This window comes from Giraffa tippelskirchi, chromosome 6 (genome assembly GCF_054371585.1).
Source record: "Giraffa tippelskirchi isolate mGirTip1 chromosome 6, T2T-mGirTip1v1.2.pri, whole genome shotgun sequence".
Taxonomy (NCBI): domain Eukaryota; kingdom Metazoa; phylum Chordata; class Mammalia; order Artiodactyla; family Giraffidae; genus Giraffa; species Giraffa tippelskirchi.
This window is the reverse complement of record NC_137280.1, coordinates 36,575,552-36,595,944: the sequence shown is the minus strand read 5'-3', so window position 1 is coordinate 36,595,944 and position 20,393 is coordinate 36,575,552. Positions and strand designations below refer to the sequence as shown.

Here is a 20,393-nt window from a genome sequence, read left to right as displayed (position 1 = left end):
GTTTTTTTCTCTATTAATTGTTAGTTTTCAATTTTTCCTCTAAATTTTGTTAATTCTTTTCTTCTGATTATTTTTTTAAATAAAAATAAATGTTTGGAGTATAGTTGATTTACAATGTTGTGTTAGTTTCAGGTATACAGCAAAGTGAATCAATTATACATATATATACATTGCTCTTTTTTTAATATTCTTTCCTCATATAGGCCATTACAGAGTATTGAGTAGAGTTCCCTGTGCTATACAGCAGGTTCTTATTAGTTATCTATTTTATATGTAGTAGTGAGTATATTTCAGTCCCAATCTCTCCCATTTATCCTCCCAGCCCATCTCCTGATAGCCATAGTTTGTTTTCTGCATCTGTGATTCTATTTCTGTTTTGTAAATAAGTTCATTTGTACCCTTTTTTAAAATTCCACGTATGTGATATCATATGCTATTTGTGTTTGTTCTCTCTTTTCTATTTTCCTAATATGAAAGCTTCGGGGATTAACTTATATCTTTCTTCTTTCTATATTAGCATTCAGTGCTCCAGGCATTGTTTTTACTGTGTCCCACACATTTCATTAATCTGTATTTTCTTTTCATTAAGATCAAAATATTTTAAAATTTCTCTTGAGATCTCTTCTTTGATTCATGTGTTATCTAAAAGTATATTTCTTAATCTCTGAATACTTGGGGACTTTCCATCCCTGTTTCTGTTATTTTCAGTTTAATTACATTTTGGTTTGAGAACATAGTTTTCATCATTTCTATTTTTTAAAAACTTGTTAAGGTATATTTTTTGACTCAAAATGTGTTCAACCCTATTGAAAATCCCACGTTAGCTTCCACTTAATGTGTATTGTGTTGTTGTTGAATGAACTATTAATATTTTACAAACATCAATTAGGTCTGGTTAATTTACAGTGCTTTTAGTTCAATTACATTCTTACTGATTTTCTGCCTGCTGAATCTGTCAGTTAGTGCTAGAGAGGTGTTGAAATCTCCAGTTATAATGGTGGATTTATCTATTTCTTCTTGCATTTTATCAGTTTTTGCTCCCAAGATTTCAATGCAGCTGTGAGGCACAGTCACAGTAAGAATCAATATGTTATCTTGGAGAACTCACTCCTTTATTATTATGTAATGCCCTGTTCATTTCTGAGAATCTTCCTTCCTCTGAAATCTGCTTTGTCTGAAATGAATATAGCTGCTTCAGCTTTCTTTTGATTAGTGTTGACATGACATATCATTCTCCATCTTTTCACTTTTAATCTGTGTCTTTACCCATTTAAAGTAGGTTTCTTGTAGACAATATATTGTTAGGTCTCATTTTTTTTTCTATCCACTCAGAGTGTCTTTTAATTGGTGTATTTTATTTTACTTTTATTTCATATTGGAGTATAGTTGATTAACATCATTGTGTTAGTTTCTGATGTACAGCAAAGTGATTCAGTTATACATATACATGTATCTATGCTTCCCTATAGCTCAGCTGGTAAAGAATCTGGCTGCAATGCAGGAAACCTGGGTTCGATTCCTGGGTCAGGAAGATCTCTTGGAGAAGGAAATGGCAACCCACTCCAGTATTTTTGCCTGGAGAATCCCATTGACAGAGGAGCCTGGTGGGCTACAGTCCATGGGGTCACAGAGTCTGACACAACTAAGTGACTAACACACACACACACGTATCTATGGTTTTTCAAATTCTCTTCCCATTTAGGTTGTTACATAATATTGCTCAGAGTTCCCTGTGCTACGCTGTAGGCCCTTGCTGGTTATACATTTTAAATATAGCAGTATATACATGTCCATCCCAAACTTCTAACTATCCTTCCCTAATTGGTGTATTTTTATTTCATCTTTACAACTTTAAAAAATCATTAATAAAACAAAAAAACTTACCTATTAAAAGGTTACTTTTCCTGTTAAATTATAACAGATTCAGTCCTGCTGCTAAATTATATACACAGGAAATTTTTTTTTATCTTCTAGAATAACTCAATTAATAAAAAACTACTTTAATTTTTATTTTAGTCAATTTAAATAGCTTCTCTGTTAATTATAGTTATGTAAACATAATCTGAGCTTCCCAGGTGGTGCTAGTGGTAAAGAACCCTACTGCCAATGCAAGAGACAGCAGAGATTTGAGTTTGACCCCTGGGTCGGAAGATACCCTGGAGAAGGGAATGGCAACCCACTCCAGTATTCTTGCCTGGGGAATCCCATGGACAGAGGAGCCTGGTGGCTCCGTGGGGTTGCAGAGAGTCGCACACAACTGAAATGACTTAGCATGCAAGCAAACATAATCTACTTGGACATACTTCTAAAGTAATATTTGACTAGAATTTGATCATTTATTTTCTTAGCTACCTCTGTTAGCAAACCAGTCAATTGTAGGATAGGTATTAGGGGAGCGAGACTTTAAAGAATTAAGGTTTTTGAAAAGGAGAGAGAGATTTGAATTTTGGAAAGATAACTCAAGTAGCAGTGAAGAAGATGGATGCACACAGAAGGTGGTGAGATGAGCCAGGGGCCTACCCGAATGCTATAGAAGTAGTGCAAGGGGAGTTTGATGATTGCCTGAACTAAGACTGTGTTGTGCTTAGTCATTCAGTCCTGTCTGACTCTTTGTGACCCCATAGACTGTAGCTCCTCTGTCCTTGGGGATTCTCCAGGCCAGAATACTAGAGTGGGTTGCCATGCCCTCCTCCAGAGGATCTTCCCAACCCAGGGATTGAACCCAGGTCTCCCATATTGCAAGTGGATTCTTTACCATCTGAGCCACCAGGGAAGCCCTGAACTAAGACTAAGATAGTGGAAATCATAGAGTGACTGACTTTTACAGGTGTTAAGGAGATAAACTACTCTCTAGGATTTAATGATGGATGAGATGAAGAAGCAAAGGTCTTAAGGGTGATTCCAGGCTTTGATGACTAAATAATTGGGCAAATGCTGTTGCCTAAGACAGAGAATGTAGAAGGAGGAGCAGGCTAAAAGTGATGATAATTAGTCTTCCATTGTGTCACAATACATCTGGGTGGAGATTTCTATGGTGTTTGAATTGAATGGTTCTAAAGTTCATGAGATAGGTGTAGACTTGAGGGTAGATTTGATAGTTATTGATGAAATTTAAATCTGTGAGAGCCCCTCGAATAGAGACAGAGGCAGTGTTAAAGATATTAGAAATGATAAAAGCCAATTATTAGTCATTAGATTATATAATTTAATAATTTAAAGGACAATCCTTTATATGGCTGCAATTTGACTGAATCATTTCTGGAAAGTATTTGGCCATATTTAGCAGACTTTATATTTTTAACCAGATACTGTTCTGGTGACTAAGAGTCACATCATTCAATCATATGAGTCATGTTTAGGCAAAACAATTTTTTAATGGATAAAATAATGCTGTATAATGTGAAAAACTAGCTCATATTGGATACCAGAAAAGTACTTGGCATTTGATTCATAACAAATTTTCAAACAGGTGGTCAAGTAAAAAGACTTCTTAGCATATTTGAAACAAGTTCTGAATTTCCATTAACTTATGGTGTTGATTTACAGTTCATAAGTTATTTACTATATTAGGTTGGCCAAAAAGTTCATTTGGGTTTTTCTGTAACATCTTATGAAAAATCCAAACAACCTTTTTGGTCAACCCAATATATTATGCAATTCATATTACTATTTATATGAAAAACTACAATGTGAAAGATACTTTTGCTGGGCATTCTGTGCAATACAAAGATGAATCAAACTTAAACTGTCCTTAAGATATCGATACCTATAGTGTTGTATGGGGAACTAAGACAAAAACTTAGTTATACTTACAAGAAGCACAGAGTTAAGACTCACAGGCAATTTTTAAATAAAACCAAGAGAACAATCTCATTTACAATAGCATCAAAGATACATAAAGTACTTAGGAATAATTTTTAACAAAATAGGTTTAGAATTTACAGCCTCAAAACTACAAAACATTGTTGAAAGAAATTAAACTTCTAAATAAATGGGAAAACATCCCATATTCATGGCTCAGAGGCATCATTATGTATTGTTAAAAAGACATACCTATCAAATTGATTTATAGGTGCAACAAAGTCCCTAGCAGAATCCCAACTGACTACTTCTCAGAAATTAATGAGCTGATTCTAAAATTCATATGGAATTGCAAGGGACTGAACAGCCAAAACAGTCTTGAAAAAGGACAAGCCAGAAGGATTCACACTTTCTGCTTTCAAAACTTACTCCAAAGAAATGCTAGTAAAAGTCTGGTACTGCCCCAGCATAAATATGTATCTATGAATGAAATGTAAGCCACACATATGTGATCAACTGATTGGTTTTTTACAAGAGTACTAGGACTAGTCAATGGGGAAAGGATCGTCTTTTCTTCTCCAATATGGTTTATTTATTGCTTTATGAGATAAATATTTCTGAATAAATTTCACTCCAGTCCTTGATTATATGTAGAATAGAGACAGCTTATTAACTATTACTATTACTATTAATTTAGAGGGATAATGTTTGACACAGAGCATTCCACATAGTAGAGGATTGATACATGTTTATAAAAGGAGGAAGACAATCAGTTGTTCAGGCCAGTAATGAAGGAAGGGAGGAAAAGAAAGAAGAAAATAAAATGTGGTTTTTGTTCCCTGTTTCAAAAAGTTGGGGCACTATCATGGACCCCAGAGATAATCCAATGTTCACAGTTTGTAGGGGATTGGAAAGTACCAAAGTGGTTAAATGAGGTATCCAAGATTGAAACAGGGTCTCCTGAATTGCAGGTGGATTCTGTACCTACTGAGATATCAGGGAAGCCCTCCAAGATCACAGTGCTTGCTGATAATAAAGCCAGTAACACATTTAGGTCTTCTGATCCTTCACTCAGTGTCCCTTGAACTGCACTGCAGTGTTATTTCACTGAAAAGCAATCTATGCAAGGCTATCAATGAAAGGATATTTTTTCTTGCTGCAGAAGATTGCTTGGTTTATCCATAAAACAGATGCTTAATCATGGATGCTAAAATGAGGAAGGAAGTATTAGCAGCTCAGTCATGTCTGACTCTTTGCAACCCCATAAACTGTCGCCCACCAGGCTCCTCTGTCCATGGGATTCTCCAGGCAAGAATACTAGAGTGGGTTGCCATTTCCTTCTCCAAGGGGATCTTCCTGACCCCAGGGATCAAATGTGTGTCTTCTGCATTGCAGGCAGGTTCTTTACCATCTGAGCCACCAGGGAAGCTTAAAATAATGGCTAATTGAATTTATGATGTGTTGTTGTTGGGTTTTTTTGTTACTATGGTTGAATTAAACACTGAAAAAGAAACAAACTTCATAGGAGCTGATACCCACAGAGCGAATATATGCCTTTTGAGATCTGAGGCAATAGAATTGAGGTATCAGACTAACATCAGGGTACTATTCTAATTTTTCCTTTAAGTTTATAAATTCTTTCCATATGAGGCAAGGACATACATGAAGTTATCCAGTGGAATTCCCAGATCACCAAAATTCCTTAAAGAGTCTCTGGGAGTAGGCCCAGAAATCTGTGTTTTAACAAACCTTTCAGTTCACCTCAAGTACCTTAAAGTTATGAATCACTGTGTTGCTCCACGACCATCAACAATTTTATCTAAAGCTCTCTGAAGTTGTTCCACACTCTCTCCTTGCTTCCCATGCTAACCTACAAATTGTCTACATTGCCAGAAAAAAATTATAAGATATAAATCTGATGATGTTATTTCATTCTCCATTCATTCATCAAATATTTATTGAGAGTTCTAGGCCTTCAGGGAATAGCTGTGAATACAAAGGACAAAGATTTCTATTCTTGTGGTGCTTATATTCAGTGTCTTTTATTCCTCTCCAAATTCCCCAATGACTTCAGGATGCTTAGAAAAGAGGTCCAAACTCCTTTGTATAATAAGCCCAGCACTCAGTGGTCCAGGCTTTCTCTGAGGATTTGGTTCTTGTTTGGCATCCTACAACCCAACCACACCATTCAATTGATTTCTTAAGTAAATGCATTTTCAAGGTGATCCATCCCCTCCATAGAGGAGCCCCCCAAAGCCTGTTCTATTCCTTTTGGTAAAACCTACATGTGTTTTAACATTCAAGAATTATGTGTGACCCTGGTATTTTTAAAATGGATAACCAACAAGGACCTATTGTATAGCACATGAAACTCTGCTCAATGTTATGTGCCAGTTGGGATGGGAGAGGAGGGGTTTGGGGGAGAATAGATACATGTATATGTATGGCTGAGTCCCTTTGCTCTTCACCTGAAACTATCACAACATGGTTAATTGGCTATACCCCAATTCAAAATAAGAAGTTCTAAAAAATAATATAAAACAGAAAAAGAAATATGTATGACCAAAACTCACAATAACCTCAGATATGCAGATGACACCATCTTTATGGTGGAAAGTGAAGAAGAACTAAAGAGCCTCTTGATGAAAGTGAAAGAGGAGAGTGAAAAAGTTGGCTTAAAGCTCAACATTCAGAAAACTAAGATCATGGCATCCAGTCCCATCACTTCATGGCAGATAGATGGGGAAATAGTGGAAACAGTGGCTGACTTTATTTTTCTGGGCTCCAAAATCACTGCACATGGTGATTGCAGCAATGAAATTAAAAGAAACTTACTCCTAGGAAGGAAAGTTATGACCAACATAGAGAGCATATTAAAAAGCAGAAACATTACTTTGCCAACAAAGGTCCGTCTAGTCAAGGCTATGGTTTTTCCAGTAGTCATGTATGGATGTGAGAGTTGGACTATAAAGAAAGCTGAGTGCCAAAGAATTGATGCTTTTGAACTGTGGTGTTGGAGAATACTCTCAAGAGTCCCTTGGACTGCAAGGAGATCCAACCAGTCCATCCTAAAGGAGATGGGTCCTGGGTGTTCATTGGAAGGATTGATGTTGAAGCTGAAACTCCAATACTTTGGCCACCTGATGCGAAGAGCTGACTCATTTGAAAAGACCCTGATGCTGGGAAGGATTGAGGGCAAGAGGAGAAGGGGACGACAGAGGATGAGATGGCTGGATGGCATCATTGACTTGATGGACATGGGTTTGGGTGGACTCTGGGAGTTGGTGATGGACAGAGAGGCCTGGCGTGCTGTGGTTCATGGGGTCACAAAGAGTCAGACACGACTGAGCGACTGAACTGAACTAAACTGAAAACTCACAAGAAGAAATAGAAGATCTGAATAGGCCTATATCTATTGAAGAAACTGAATCAGTAATTAATAACATTCCAAGGCAGGAAGCACCAAGTCCAGATGGGTTTACTGATAAATTCTAGCAAACACTTAAGAAAGAAATTAGACCAATTCTCTACAATCTCTTTCAGAGGACAGAGGAGAGGGAACACATCCTAAGTCAGTCTATGAGAATACCATTACTTTAACACCAAAACCAGAAAAAGACAAGAAAAAGGGAAAAAAGAAAAGAAAACTATAGGCCAGATTCTCCCATCAACACAGATGCAAAAATCCTCAAGAAAATATTAGCATATCAAATCCAGTATAATACAAAAAGAATTATACACCACAACCAAGAGGGATTTATTCCAAGCAGACAAGGCTGATTCAACAGTGGAAAATCAATTAATTTAATCTACCACATCAATACAGTTTTTTTATCACATGATCTTATCATTTTATGCAAAAAAAGCATTTGAAAAAATCTAATACCCATTCATGAAAAAAAAACCGCTCAATATACTAGGAAAAGAGGGAATTTCCTCACCTTGATAAAGACTACGCAAAAATACTACAGCTAATGGCTTGCTTGCTTCCCTGGTGGCTCAGCAGAGTAAAGAATCTACCTGCAATGCAGGAGATGCAGGTTTGATCCCTGAATGGGGAAGCTCCCCTGGAAAAGGAAATGGCAACCCACTCCAGTATCCTTGCCTGGAAAACCCCATGGACAGAGGAATCTTGTGAGCTATAGTCCATGGGGTTGCAAGAGTCAGACATGACTTAGCAACTAAACAACAATAATAACGTCTTACTTAGCAGTGAGTAATTTGAAGTTTTCCCACAAAGATCAGGTAAAAAGCAAGGATGGCCCGTCATACCACTTCTTTTCAAAATTGTACTGAAAGTCCTTGCTTATGCAATAAGTCCTTGTTAATGCAATAAGGCAAGGAAATAAAAGGTATACAGATTGGGAAAGAAGGCATAAAGCTCAAAATGACAAAGCAATGGAAACAATATAAAGATGAGTAGTTGCCAGAGGTTGGTGGGGGAGGAAGGATAAATAGGCAGAGTATAAAGGACTTTTAGAAAAGTGAAAACACTCTGTATGATATTACAGTGATGGATATATGCCATTATACTTCCTCCACATCCATAGAACGTACAACACAAGTGTGAACCCTGAGGGAAATTGTGGACTTCAGGCAATTATGATGAGTCAATGTAGGTGCATCCTTCATAAAAGTTGTATTTCATAAAAAGTGAATGGTGTTGATAATAAGGGAGGCTATATGATGGGAGGATTGCATACATAAGATAAATGTACCTTCCTCTCAATTTTGTTGTAAACCTAAAGCTGCTCCTAAAAGTTGTCTTTAAAAAAAAAATCAGAAGAAAAAATGTCATGTGTTCCATGAAGACTTGATTGTCTTCTCTCCTTAAAATGTGAAATGGCAGCTTCCACTTTGGTGCCCATATTGTATCCTAATTTATAGATAATCCTATTTTTATAGATGTGGCTACATAAAATCTGTATATCAAAAAAACAAGGTAAAAAGTAAATGTAAACTGGGGAATGTTTTCAACAAATATGATAGTCATAAAATTATCATACTTATATAATGGTCTCTTACCTAATGATAGGAGTATCAAAAAAAAGCCAATAGGAGAATGGCAAAGGATCTTGAGGGATATAAGGAAGAAGATAGTCTTAAACCAGTCTCCATCCTGTCCACTGTCAGCTCCTCTGTCCATACCACTGACATGGCCATGATTACAGGTGTGTGGAGTTACGCTGTATAATTGTTAGAGGGATGGCATCACCAGTTTTGTAGTACATTTAAATTCTAAAGCTTTTAAACAACAGAATCCCTAAAAAAGTAGAATAAATATCAACAACAGACTTAAATAAGTGATGAGGATCCATAAGAGCCAAAACAATCTTAAAAAAGAACATAGTTGGAAACTCACACCTCCAATTTTAAAACTAACTACTGTGCTACAGTCATCAAGACTGTGTGGTATTGACAGAAAAATGGGCATATAAGCAATGGGATGGAATTAGAAATTTAAAATATACTCATACATTTGAGTACAACTGATTTTCAATAAAGGTGCTAAGACAATTCAATGGGGGAAAATAGTCTTTTCAACAAACGGTGAAGAACAACTGGAGAAAATAAAATGAACTCCCTAGCTTATATCATATACAAAAATTAACCAAAAATAGATCAAAGACCTAAATAAGACCTAAAGCTATAAAGTTCTTAGAAAAAATATAAATGTAAATCTTTGTCACCTTGGATTAGGTAATAGTTTCTTAACTATGCTACCAAAGGCATTACCAAAAAGGAAAGAATAAATAAGTTGAACTTCATCAAGATAAACTTTTGTGCTATAAAAGACACCATAAAGAAAGGAAAATAAATGCAAAGAATGGGACAAAATATTTGCAAATTGCACATCTGATAACATGTAGTATGCAGAATATATTTTAAAAACTCTCATAACCAAACAAAACACAACCCAATTAAAAGTGAGCAAAACATTTGAAAAAAATTTCCTCAAAGAAGATACATAAATGGCCAAGAAGCATGGTCAATACTGAAAAGACATACCACTTCACAACCACTAGGATGACTATAGTAAAAAAGTCAGACAGCAAGGAGAATTGGAATCCTCAAATACTGCTGATGTGAGTGTAAAATGGTGCAGTCACTTGAGAAATAGTTTGGCATTTCTTCAAAAGTTAAACACAGAGTTACCATATGACCCAGAAATTCCATTTGTAGGTGTATATCAAAGAGTATTCCACAAAAACTTGTATAACTAAGATTTGAGGAAGCATTAGTCATAATGACCAAAGGTGGAAGAAAATTATCCGTTCAACTAATGAATGGATAAACAGAAACACAGTATATCCATTCAACAGATTATTAATCTATAAGAAGAAATGAAGTACTGATTCATGCTATAATATGGGTTAAGCTCAAAAACATTACGCTAAGTAAAAGAAGTTCAATACAAAAGGCTCCATATTGTATGGTTCTATTTGTATGACTCGTGGAGAAAAGGCAGATCCATAGAAACAGAAAGTAAATTAGTAGCTACCAGAGTCTAGTGATGAGGAATGGAAAGCTATTGCTAATAGTTTTATCACTCTTTGAGGTGATGAAATGTTCTGGAAGTAGATAGCGGTGAGGATTGCACAACTTGTGACTATACTTAAAGTCACTAAATTGTACACTTTAACAGTACTTTGTATTTTATCTCAATGCAAAATAAAAACATAAATGATGAATACATGTAAAAAAAAAGTCACAAGCAATCAAAGAAATGTAAATCAAAACAAGTTGTTTTTCTATTGCCCTGCTAGATATTATCAAAAATAAAAATGCTCAGTGCTGACAAAAATGATGACCTCATATATTGCTGTAAGAACTGTAAATTTGTGGGCCCTTTCTGGAAAAGAATTAGGTAATATGTATTAAGAAGCTTAAAGTGCTGATTCTATTTAACTTAGACATCCTAGTTTTAGGAATCTAAATTCCTTACTTAGTAGACCATATAGAAAAAAGAACTTTATTATTTATTATGAACTTTCCAATCCTTCTGAGCTAAGTAGAAAAATGAGTCTCGCCCTTACCCTGAACCTTATATGGACTCTATGTCATGATTTCCATCATTTCTATTTTCTTACTTCCACAACTCAGTTCTACTTTATTGATGTGCTCTGGATGATTTTATTTTATTTTATTTTTTTGTGGATGATTTTAATATCCAGATGTATTAAAATGTCTGTTCCACTCCCCTTCACCTTTCCCTACAATACAACTTAAGTGTTCCTGACACCCTTCTTTCATTATATTATTACCGTAACTCTCTATCGTGTGTTCTCCTCCCCTGCCCCCCCCCAAAAAAAGGCTATTACCTGCTTTGCCTCATCATAATGAGGACTTTTTCTGGAGCTAGACTGTTTGGATTTGAATTCAAGCTTTGCCACTTGCCAGCTATGTGGTTCAGGTCTCACTTTCCTCATTACATGGAATCATCATGAGAATTATATAATTATTACATGGAAAGTGGTCAGAGCAGTGCTGGCACATAGTAAACCCTGAATTTGTGTTAGTTATTATTACTATTATAATAACTAACAGAGGATAAGATGATTGGATGGCATTACCAACTCACTGGACATGAGTTTGAGCAGGCTCTGGGAGTTGGTGATGGACTGGGAAGCCTGGCGTGCTGCAGTCCATGGGGTCACATAGAGTTGGACATGACTGAGCAACTGAACTGAATTGATTATTATTATTATCATCTCATAGAGATATTATGAAGCTCAAATAATGTGTATGAAACTGCTTTGTAATGCACTACTCATCACTTTCTGTTACAGTAACATGTGTTTACCTTATCCTCATAAATTATAGAAGAACAAGGGCTGTCTTATTTTCTAATGACTTACATTGTACGCAGTAAATTCTCAAATTTTGCATTGCAATTCAATGTTATTTTATGACCAAATCACTATTGACTTTTGGTTATATCTAAACACCATCACATTGAGATAACTCACAATCTTGTTACAAATACACTTGTGTCTTCCACTATGTTAGTGGTCTTTTCAAAGTAGAGTCTACAATGGACAATCCACTGCAAGCATGAAGGAAAAGTTTTAGGAATTCTATCTAGATTTTTTTCTTCATCTTTTGTAAATTTTTATTGTCTGGAATATATCATTACTAATGTGTATACAATTACTATGCAAATGCTATAACATGTAAGTAAATGTATACTGGAAGTGCAGGCTTAAGACAGTTTTACTAAACGGTGTACTGTCTAAAAGGTCTGGAGATCAGCACACTAACCCACAGTATGGTTTCTCTCCTGGTGTCAAACTGATCTATTGAAGTCCTCCTAGCACACAGTTTATATTTCTTTGTTTCCAAATCTGACTCACAACCAGCTTGTTTAAAATGAGAGTATGGCAGCCACTCCTTTTCAAGCTTCAACTTGCATTCTTCACACCAAGACTTAACCATCACCAAATGTAAGCTCCTTAAAAGACACGTCTGCATCTGGTCTATTTTTGCATCTTCCCCCACACCCCCACCTCCCTACCACACAACAGGGTTTTCTATAGTAACTGGCACATAACAGGCTCCACATAAATGTTGACTGAATGCATATTATGACACAGTGATAGCTACTGGAAGGCAGGAGAGTATGCTGGTGAAGAGCAGAAGCTCAGATCCTGGCTCTGCCACGTAACAGGTTGACCCTGAGCCTCAGAATTTTCCTTTGGGAAATGAAGATGATTAAGTAAAGGGACTCTCCTGGGGTGTCCAGTGGTTAAGAATCACCTGCCAATGCAGGGGACACGGGTTCGATCTCTTTGATCCAGGAAGATTCCACTAAGTCCCTGCACTGCAGCTATTGAAACCCCCATGCCCTAGAACCTATGCTCAGCAATGAGAGAAGCCATCGTAATGAGAAGCCCTTGCACTGCAACTAGAGAGCAGCCCTTGCTCATTGCAGCTAGAGAAAGCCTACAGGCAGCAATGAAGACCCAGCACAGCCAACAATTAAAATAAATAAATAAATAAATAAATAATGTTTTTAAAAGTTAGTAAATAGTGAAATCCATTTCTTGACTCAAAACATTAATTTAGTAGCATAATTTAATGCAGAAAATGCCCTCAATTCATGAAATAAAAAACTGGGCAATTACCACGTAGTGTGCATTTTCCATCAGCAGTTCTATATATTGAATTGGTACAGCATGCAGTTATATAACATCTTGAGTTTCCCATATCCCTCCGAGAGGTAAGACACTGATTCCCAAGGAGTTGTGCCCCTTCAGTATGAGTATGCAGAGAAAGAGTGAGTGGAAGGAAGGGAAAGATTAGACAATTATTTCCATCTTATGAACATGTGAGAGAGTTTGCTTTGTCATTTGGGGTTTCAAGTACTGATTACTGTTAAATCAACACATCCTATTACATTAATATAGCACTTAAACTGTAAAAAAATAATTTTGGTCAATGAATTATTTGTCTATGTTGAAAATCCTAAAGAATAGCAACAATACCAATACCACTTCCTGGAACTAAAAAGCAGTTCTAGCAAGGTTTGAGGATACAAGGTTATATATGAAAGTCAATTGCTCTCCTATATACCTGCAATGAATAATTGGAACTTGAAATTCAAAACACAACACCATTTACAAAACTATCCAAAATACAAAATCCTGTGCTTAAGTATAGTTCTAACAAAATATGAACAAGATCGATATGAGGAAAAGCACAAAACTCTGATGAAAGAAATAAAAAATAAATAGAAGGATATTCCATGATCATGGATAGTAAGATTCAATATAGTTAGGACGTCAGGTAGGATGTGAGTTCTGATACCTCACCGAAGAAGATATGCAGATGGCAATAGTATGTGAAGGATGTTCAACATCATATGACATTAGGGAATTGCTAATTAAAAGTACAATGAGGTACAATGAAACATCTATTAGAATGGCTAGAATTTAAAACACTGACAACACTAAATGCTGGCAATGATGTAAGGCAACAGGAGCTCTCATTCACTGCTGCTGAGAATGCAAAATGGTACAGTCACTTTGGAAGACAGGATGGCAGTTTAATACAAAGCTAAACATAGTCTTACCATATGATCCAGCAATCATTCTCCTAGGAATTTATCCAAATGAGTTGAAAATGAATGTCCACACAAAACCCTGCACACGAATGTTTGTAGAAGCTTTATTCATAATTGTCAAGAATTAGAAGCAACCAAGACATATCCTTCAATCAGTGAATGGAGAAACAAACTGTAGTACATCCATTCGATGGAATTTTATTCAACAATAAAATGAAATGAGCTATCAAGCCACAAAAAGTTGGGGAAGAACCTTAAATACACATTGCTAAATCAAAGAATCCAGTCTAAAAAAGCTACAAACTGTATGATTCTAACTATATGGCATTCTTGAGAGGTTAACCGCCGAGACCATAAACAGATCTGTGGTTGCCCTGGGTTAAGAGGAGGGAGGGAAGTATGAATCAGTGGAGCACAGGGAATTTTTAAGGATAGTGAAACTATTTGCATGATACTGTCATGGTGGGTTTTATGAGTTTTGACAAATTACTCATTTGTCAAAACCCATAAAACTCTGCAACAGGAGAAGTAAACCCTACTGTCAACTATGGGATTTAGTTAATAACGATGTATCAATATTGGTTCATAAATTGTAACTAATGTACCACACAAATGCAAGATATTAATTACAGGGGAAATTGTGCAGAGGGAGAGTGGGTATGTAGGAATTCTCTACATTCTCCTCAACTTTTCTGTAAACCTAAAACTACCCTAAAGAATAATAGCTGTTATCAAAAAATGTCCAAAGTAAGTAAAAAATACCACAGCAAATTATATATATATATATATATGTATAAAATACTTAAGTATATGCTTATACACACATTCAGATAAAATAAAATAACTATACGTCTCTTTCTCTTCATGATAAGTTTTTGATCTTAGTACCCTGACCAGGGATCAAACACATTCCCCTGTAGTGGAAGCATGGAGTCTGACACTGGACTGCAAGGGAAATCCCTTCATGATAAATTTTAAACATTATATTCTGTTATTTTCCTCCTTCTAATATAATGCTTTTATATGGACTGTCAATGGAAGGTGAGGAAATGGAGGTGAGAGAGTTATGCTAAATTATGTTCAGAAAAATTTTGGTAGTGAAGGGAACTAGGATTGATGAGTCTAAGGTCTAGGAAAGAATTCTTTTTAAAGGATATAATGATGCCAACTCTAAAAAAAAAATACTGTTAGCCCCCATTCACTTTTATTCTTTAGTAATTTCACTGTCTTTCAAGGAATATAAGTAAATACTAAAATATAAAACTGCATACCAACAGTACATATAAAATTTTGCCAATGAGTTAAAATGTGAGGAAAACAAACACATACCAAGTCATCGATGTTGACCATTAGAACATTCTGATATGCTCCACCGTCTTTACCGTTAATATCACAATCAGATGATGCTACTGGCAACAGAACAAGGATCAGGGGAGGAATTCCAAAGATATACCTAAAAGAAACTGAATTCAACAGTAAGTAAGAATCAGCCAAATGCTTTAAGTCATATTATATCATCTGATGGCAGTGTTTCAATTGGCCTGATCACTAATTTCTAAGAATTTTTAAAATGTATCTTGCTTCTGCAGAGTGTAGGAAAACACTCCAAAGTTCAGTATTATGTAACAGCCAAAGTAAGACAATATTTTAGAGTCTAGGTTTCTTTCATTTTAATTCAGATATAATTCTTTGGGATAGTACAGAACAGGTGTGATGACAACAAAGTCTCTTTGCTCCATCGACAGAAAAACAGGTAAACTATAGGTTAAAAATTAGAAATTCTTGAAAGTTTATGATCTATGGCACGTGACTGTATATTTATGTAGAACTTGGTGGCTGTTCAAGTGTCCAGCTGTTTCCTGGAGACAACATTGCAGGAAGTTTATCTCCACAGTACGGCACTATGATTATATTCTTTCTTTTTAATAATGGACCTTAGAAGACTTACCTTTCCCAGAACTGGCACGAAGTTGACATTTGTATTATAAGACTCCTTATCTTTTCAGTATCTTCTATTTCTAAATGCCCAGAGACCCACATTCTCTTCAAACACAGCCTTGTTTAGCTTCTTGACATGTTAAGAAGACAATAAATAAATTCATACTCTGTTAACTAATTATTTATATCTGTTTTTAAATAAGTCTTCTTAATTAGGGGTATTTTTTAATCAAAAGGGATGAAATTATAAATGACATTGTTTTTGGCAATATACACTGATAGAAAGCCAGTGATTCCCTGAGGCATTAAAATATGGTTTTATGGGGACTTATTTTTTCACAAGCTTGCCAGAGTGTCTTGTTTGCATCTTTCTGTAAACTAGTGAGTGTTGATGACAATGTATTTCCTGTGACTTTCACCAGTGAACTTTAACTATTTTCGTTGAGTGCAAGACATTTCACATGTATGCCTACTCCTGATTAAGATTACAAACAATGCTGCTTGGAACCCTAGGAACTAAAGGCTGTCAAATATATCATAAACTTCCCGATAACATTATAATATATTACATCATTATCTGTCATACAAAAGTGAGTAGCTCTCCCCATTAAATTATGTGCTGTTAGTGACCCATATATTTACAGTAGAGAATGTAGACTGGATAGCAGATAGAGGAACAAACATGAATCTCGCATCGAATCTTCATATGTCACTGACAGAATCTATTCAAAGCTCTGACACTAAGTTTCTGTAGGCATGATGAGCAAGAATTCACTTAGGAGATTAATAATGATGATGATGCTAGTTACCTTTAACTGAGTACCTGGCATGTACCAAGCCCTGTTGAGTGCCTTATACTTACTGTCTCTAAAGATCTAAAGGGTCCTACCAGGTAGTTAATCTTTTTGTTAAACATAAATAGTAGGTGCCAGGTCTGGATTCTACCCTGAGCTGATTGCTTCACCAGGATTTGATCATAAATGCCCATACTCTTTCTAAAAATTAATTTTATTCATTTATTTATTTTTGGCTGTGCTGGGTTTTCCTTGTTGCGTGGGCTTTTCTCTAGTTGTGGAGCACAGCTTTCTCTTTGCCATGACTTCTCTTGCCGAAGAGCACCAGCTCTAGGGCACACAGGCTTTCGTAGTTGTGGCTCCTGGGGTCTGGAGCACAGGTTCAATGGTTGTGGTGCACGGGCTTAGTTGCTCTGAGACATGTGGGATCTTCCCGGATCAGGGATTGAACTCATGTCTCCAGCATCAGTAGGCGGATTCTTTACCACTGAGCCACCAGGGAAGACTAACCATAATCTTTTGATAACATGTCATCATTTTGGTCTAAATGAAAACTACCTCCATGTTCTATTATTTATCTCCACCTCTCTTTCTTCTACTATTGTCTCTCCCACCTGAAGATTCTCAAACAATAATCAACTGCTAATTATTTAGCGTCCTAACTTTGTAATTAGGTTTGTATAGTAGCGCAGAGCCAACCTTTTTCTTTTCTCTGTCATCTTAAAGGTGTCTGGCAGGGATACTTCAGGAGGAATAGACGATAAGGAAAGTTTATACAGCATATAACTTGAAATGAGCTTTAAAGGGATAATAAGAAAATAATTATAAATACTAGAATGAAAAAGAGACATTTTTACTGTTGTACATAAATGTTATTTCAAAGGTCCACATTTTACACTTTGATTTAGGAGGCAGTTTTATTTTTTCTGAACACTAGTTATTGTGCCCTCTTCACTCCAAATTTCATTAATGAGTGCTCCCCAAATTCACATTGATCCATTTGGTCATTGGATGGTATTTTATCAATGTTTTCAAATGATGACTTAGTGGGAAATTAAGTCTTTTTTGTGCAATTCTAAAACAATATTTGCCTTATCTGTAAAGAGTGTCTTTGGTTGCCGCTATTGTTGTTAAATAGGTCAGCCCTGGGCTTCCCTGGTGGCTTGGCAGTAAAGAATCCATCTGCAATGCAAGAGACATGGGTTCAATCCCTGGGTTGGGAAGATCCCCTGGAGAAGAAAATGGTGACTCACTCCAGTCTGCTTGCCTGGGAAATCCCGTGGACAGAGGAGCCTGGCAGGTTACATTCCACGGGGCCGCAAAAGAGTCAGACATGACTTAGAAATTAAACCACCACCAGCAGCTCAGCTCCAGATGGTCTAGGGCAACACAAAGTACAGAGGGAGGCTTGGAGGCTTTGTCTTGGTATGGAAATGGGTTAAGAGACCAACTGAAGGACAGAGCATATCAAAATCTTCACTTACCTAATTTGTAAAATGAAAACCTCAGACTAAATGATCCCTTGATGTCCTTTTCAACTCGTAAGCACCTTAATTCTAACAATCTACCTAGCCATCCAAATACAGTAACTCTTTAGACTTGAAATCGCCTGATGCATAGTGTTGCAAATACATTCCAGTACTTCAAACCCACGTCTCAGAGGTTCCTAGATTTCTCATTAATGACTTGCAGTTTGGCCTTCAACTGAAGTCTTTTCTCTGCACCACATAGAGAGTAACATATTAATACTGCCTAGTTTGGGCCTGCTTTTGACATTGTCGTCACAGTAGAAAAGGACTCTGCTTTTATTTTTAGATTATGCATAGAATACCAACCCCATCCCCCCCCCCCCACCTTGACCTTTCCCTTAAGTTACAAAAAAAGATAAACCGTAAAGAATAATGCAAGGCAAGCTTGGGCTTGTGGAATTTTCTTTAGATTTCCTGAAGGGATTGAAACTGGAGAATTTGTTTTCAGTAGGGAATTTGGTTAAACCAGAATGATGGCTGTCTAAAAAGGTCTTGTTGGTTTTTAAATTAAGCCAAATAATACATTCAATCCTCAGATGTTTAAGTTATGGGGTCAAAGTGAACATAAACAAATTAGTTTCTACAATCCTTCACATTCAATCTTTCTTTACTGTTTAAGACCAATCAGTGTTTATTGACTGTCTACTGTACACATTACATAGACCTATTTTCACTGGGATTTTTAAGACAGTCAACAGATATTCAGGATGGAATGAAAGACATTATCTGAATATATAAGATTTGGCTTTAGTATGAGTGATTGGCATAAGCAAATGAATGAATAAAGAAGTTAATAAACAGTAGGAAATAACCAGATGTTATATTAAAACCAACTTTTTAGGGTGCTAAAATGAATTTTATGTTCACACAAAGAATTCTAATATTTGCCACAAACATATTGATTGGATTATAAATTCTATCCATAAGTCCTATGATAAACAGCAGATAGAGGCATTTCTGAAGCCACCCTATAATACTACATACAGTATTTCATTTAATCCCATAATCATTTCTTGAGGTAATCATTATCAATTACTAAACATTTTGGCAGATGGAGAATCTGGTGCCAAAGTTTTCCCCAGATAAAACGAGTTTTGTAAGAGGCAGGATTCATATCCAAGATTGTCAGGTTGAAAAGTCTAGAAACTAAGCTTTTAGCCACGGAGCTACACTGCTTCCTATAAAAATAACTGCATGTGTGTCCTCAAGGGAAATGTACAAAAACCCCATCTTTCTCCACATGAAACTCACTATTGGCGCTTCCTTGGCCAAGCTCTGAAACTTTGCACCACATACTCCTATTTCAGGGGAAAAAAGACATTGATTATTTGGTTTTATTACATTAGGTTATGTGTCACAGGTGCAGCCAGAAAAAAAAAATCTCACATCACAGTGAAATCAACACGTAAGGTGGTCCTACAAAGTAACCTCTTCCATTTTTGTTTAAGGTATTTCAGCATTGTTATGATGCCCTGTGTAATTCTCTTTAAACTTGTTCAGGCTTTTTAATCTCCCTCAGTTCTCCATTTGTACCACTATTCCATTTTTGGGTCCTCCAATAATTAAATTATCAAAACTAGAGAGCACAATCATCAAGGACCACATAGTAGGTCCTCAACTACTTCAACTTCCAAAAGAAGTGTCAAGGTGAAAGGATAAAAAGTAATGAAACCTCTAATGAAATCTATTGGAACAAACTGCAGATAGCCACTCAGAGTAATTATTATTAGGAGTTTAGAATTCTAACATTTGGTTGCTGATAACTTATGCTACATGATTAGTGTAGATATCAGGAAACAGAGGCTCCTTGTCAGTAAGGACACCTTAGCTTCCTCCTCTCGTTTTACCTCTCCGCTCTAGATCAGAGGTGATGGGAGGATCAGAACTGGGAGCCATCCAGAAAGAAGCAGTTGCAGGAGATCCGTGGGCATTGTAAGGAAAACAGGAATATACCTAATTTCTAATTGTATATTAAACCTCTAGAGGAGGCCCATTAAGAATTCACTATATTCTAAACCTTACTCCTTTATTTTGTTACTGATCAGGTATTACTGGGCTATGTCAATTTTTGATGCTTGAATACCTAAGAGTGGGCAAAAAGCTCTTCTAATCTAAAGGTGCAGCCAGGAAAGGCATCAAACACGAGAACAACCTCCTGTCTATTCTGGCCCCCTCTGGAGAAGGAAATGGCAACCCACTCCAGTATTCTTGCCTGCAGAATCCCATGGACAAAGGAGCCTGGTGGGCTACAGTCCATGGGGTCGCAGA

General features: G+C 36.3%; 1 protein-coding gene across 5 annotated transcripts in view; it reads right to left on the bottom strand.

Annotated features, from left to right (window-relative positions):
- The window catches only part of IL7 (interleukin 7), a 52,281-nt gene that overhangs the window by 30,219 nt on the left and 1,669 nt on the right, over positions 1-20,393 (bottom strand). For 4 of the 5 annotated variants that reach the window (XM_081503770.1, XM_081503771.1, XM_081503772.1 and 1 more), the window contains exon 2: positions 15,188-15,327. In XM_081503770.1, the coding sequence (XP_081359896.1) occupies positions 15,188-15,327 (140 nt within the window). The remainder of the gene's footprint in view (positions 1-15,187; positions 15,328-20,393) is intronic. The other variant, XM_081503769.1, reaches the window with a different exon arrangement.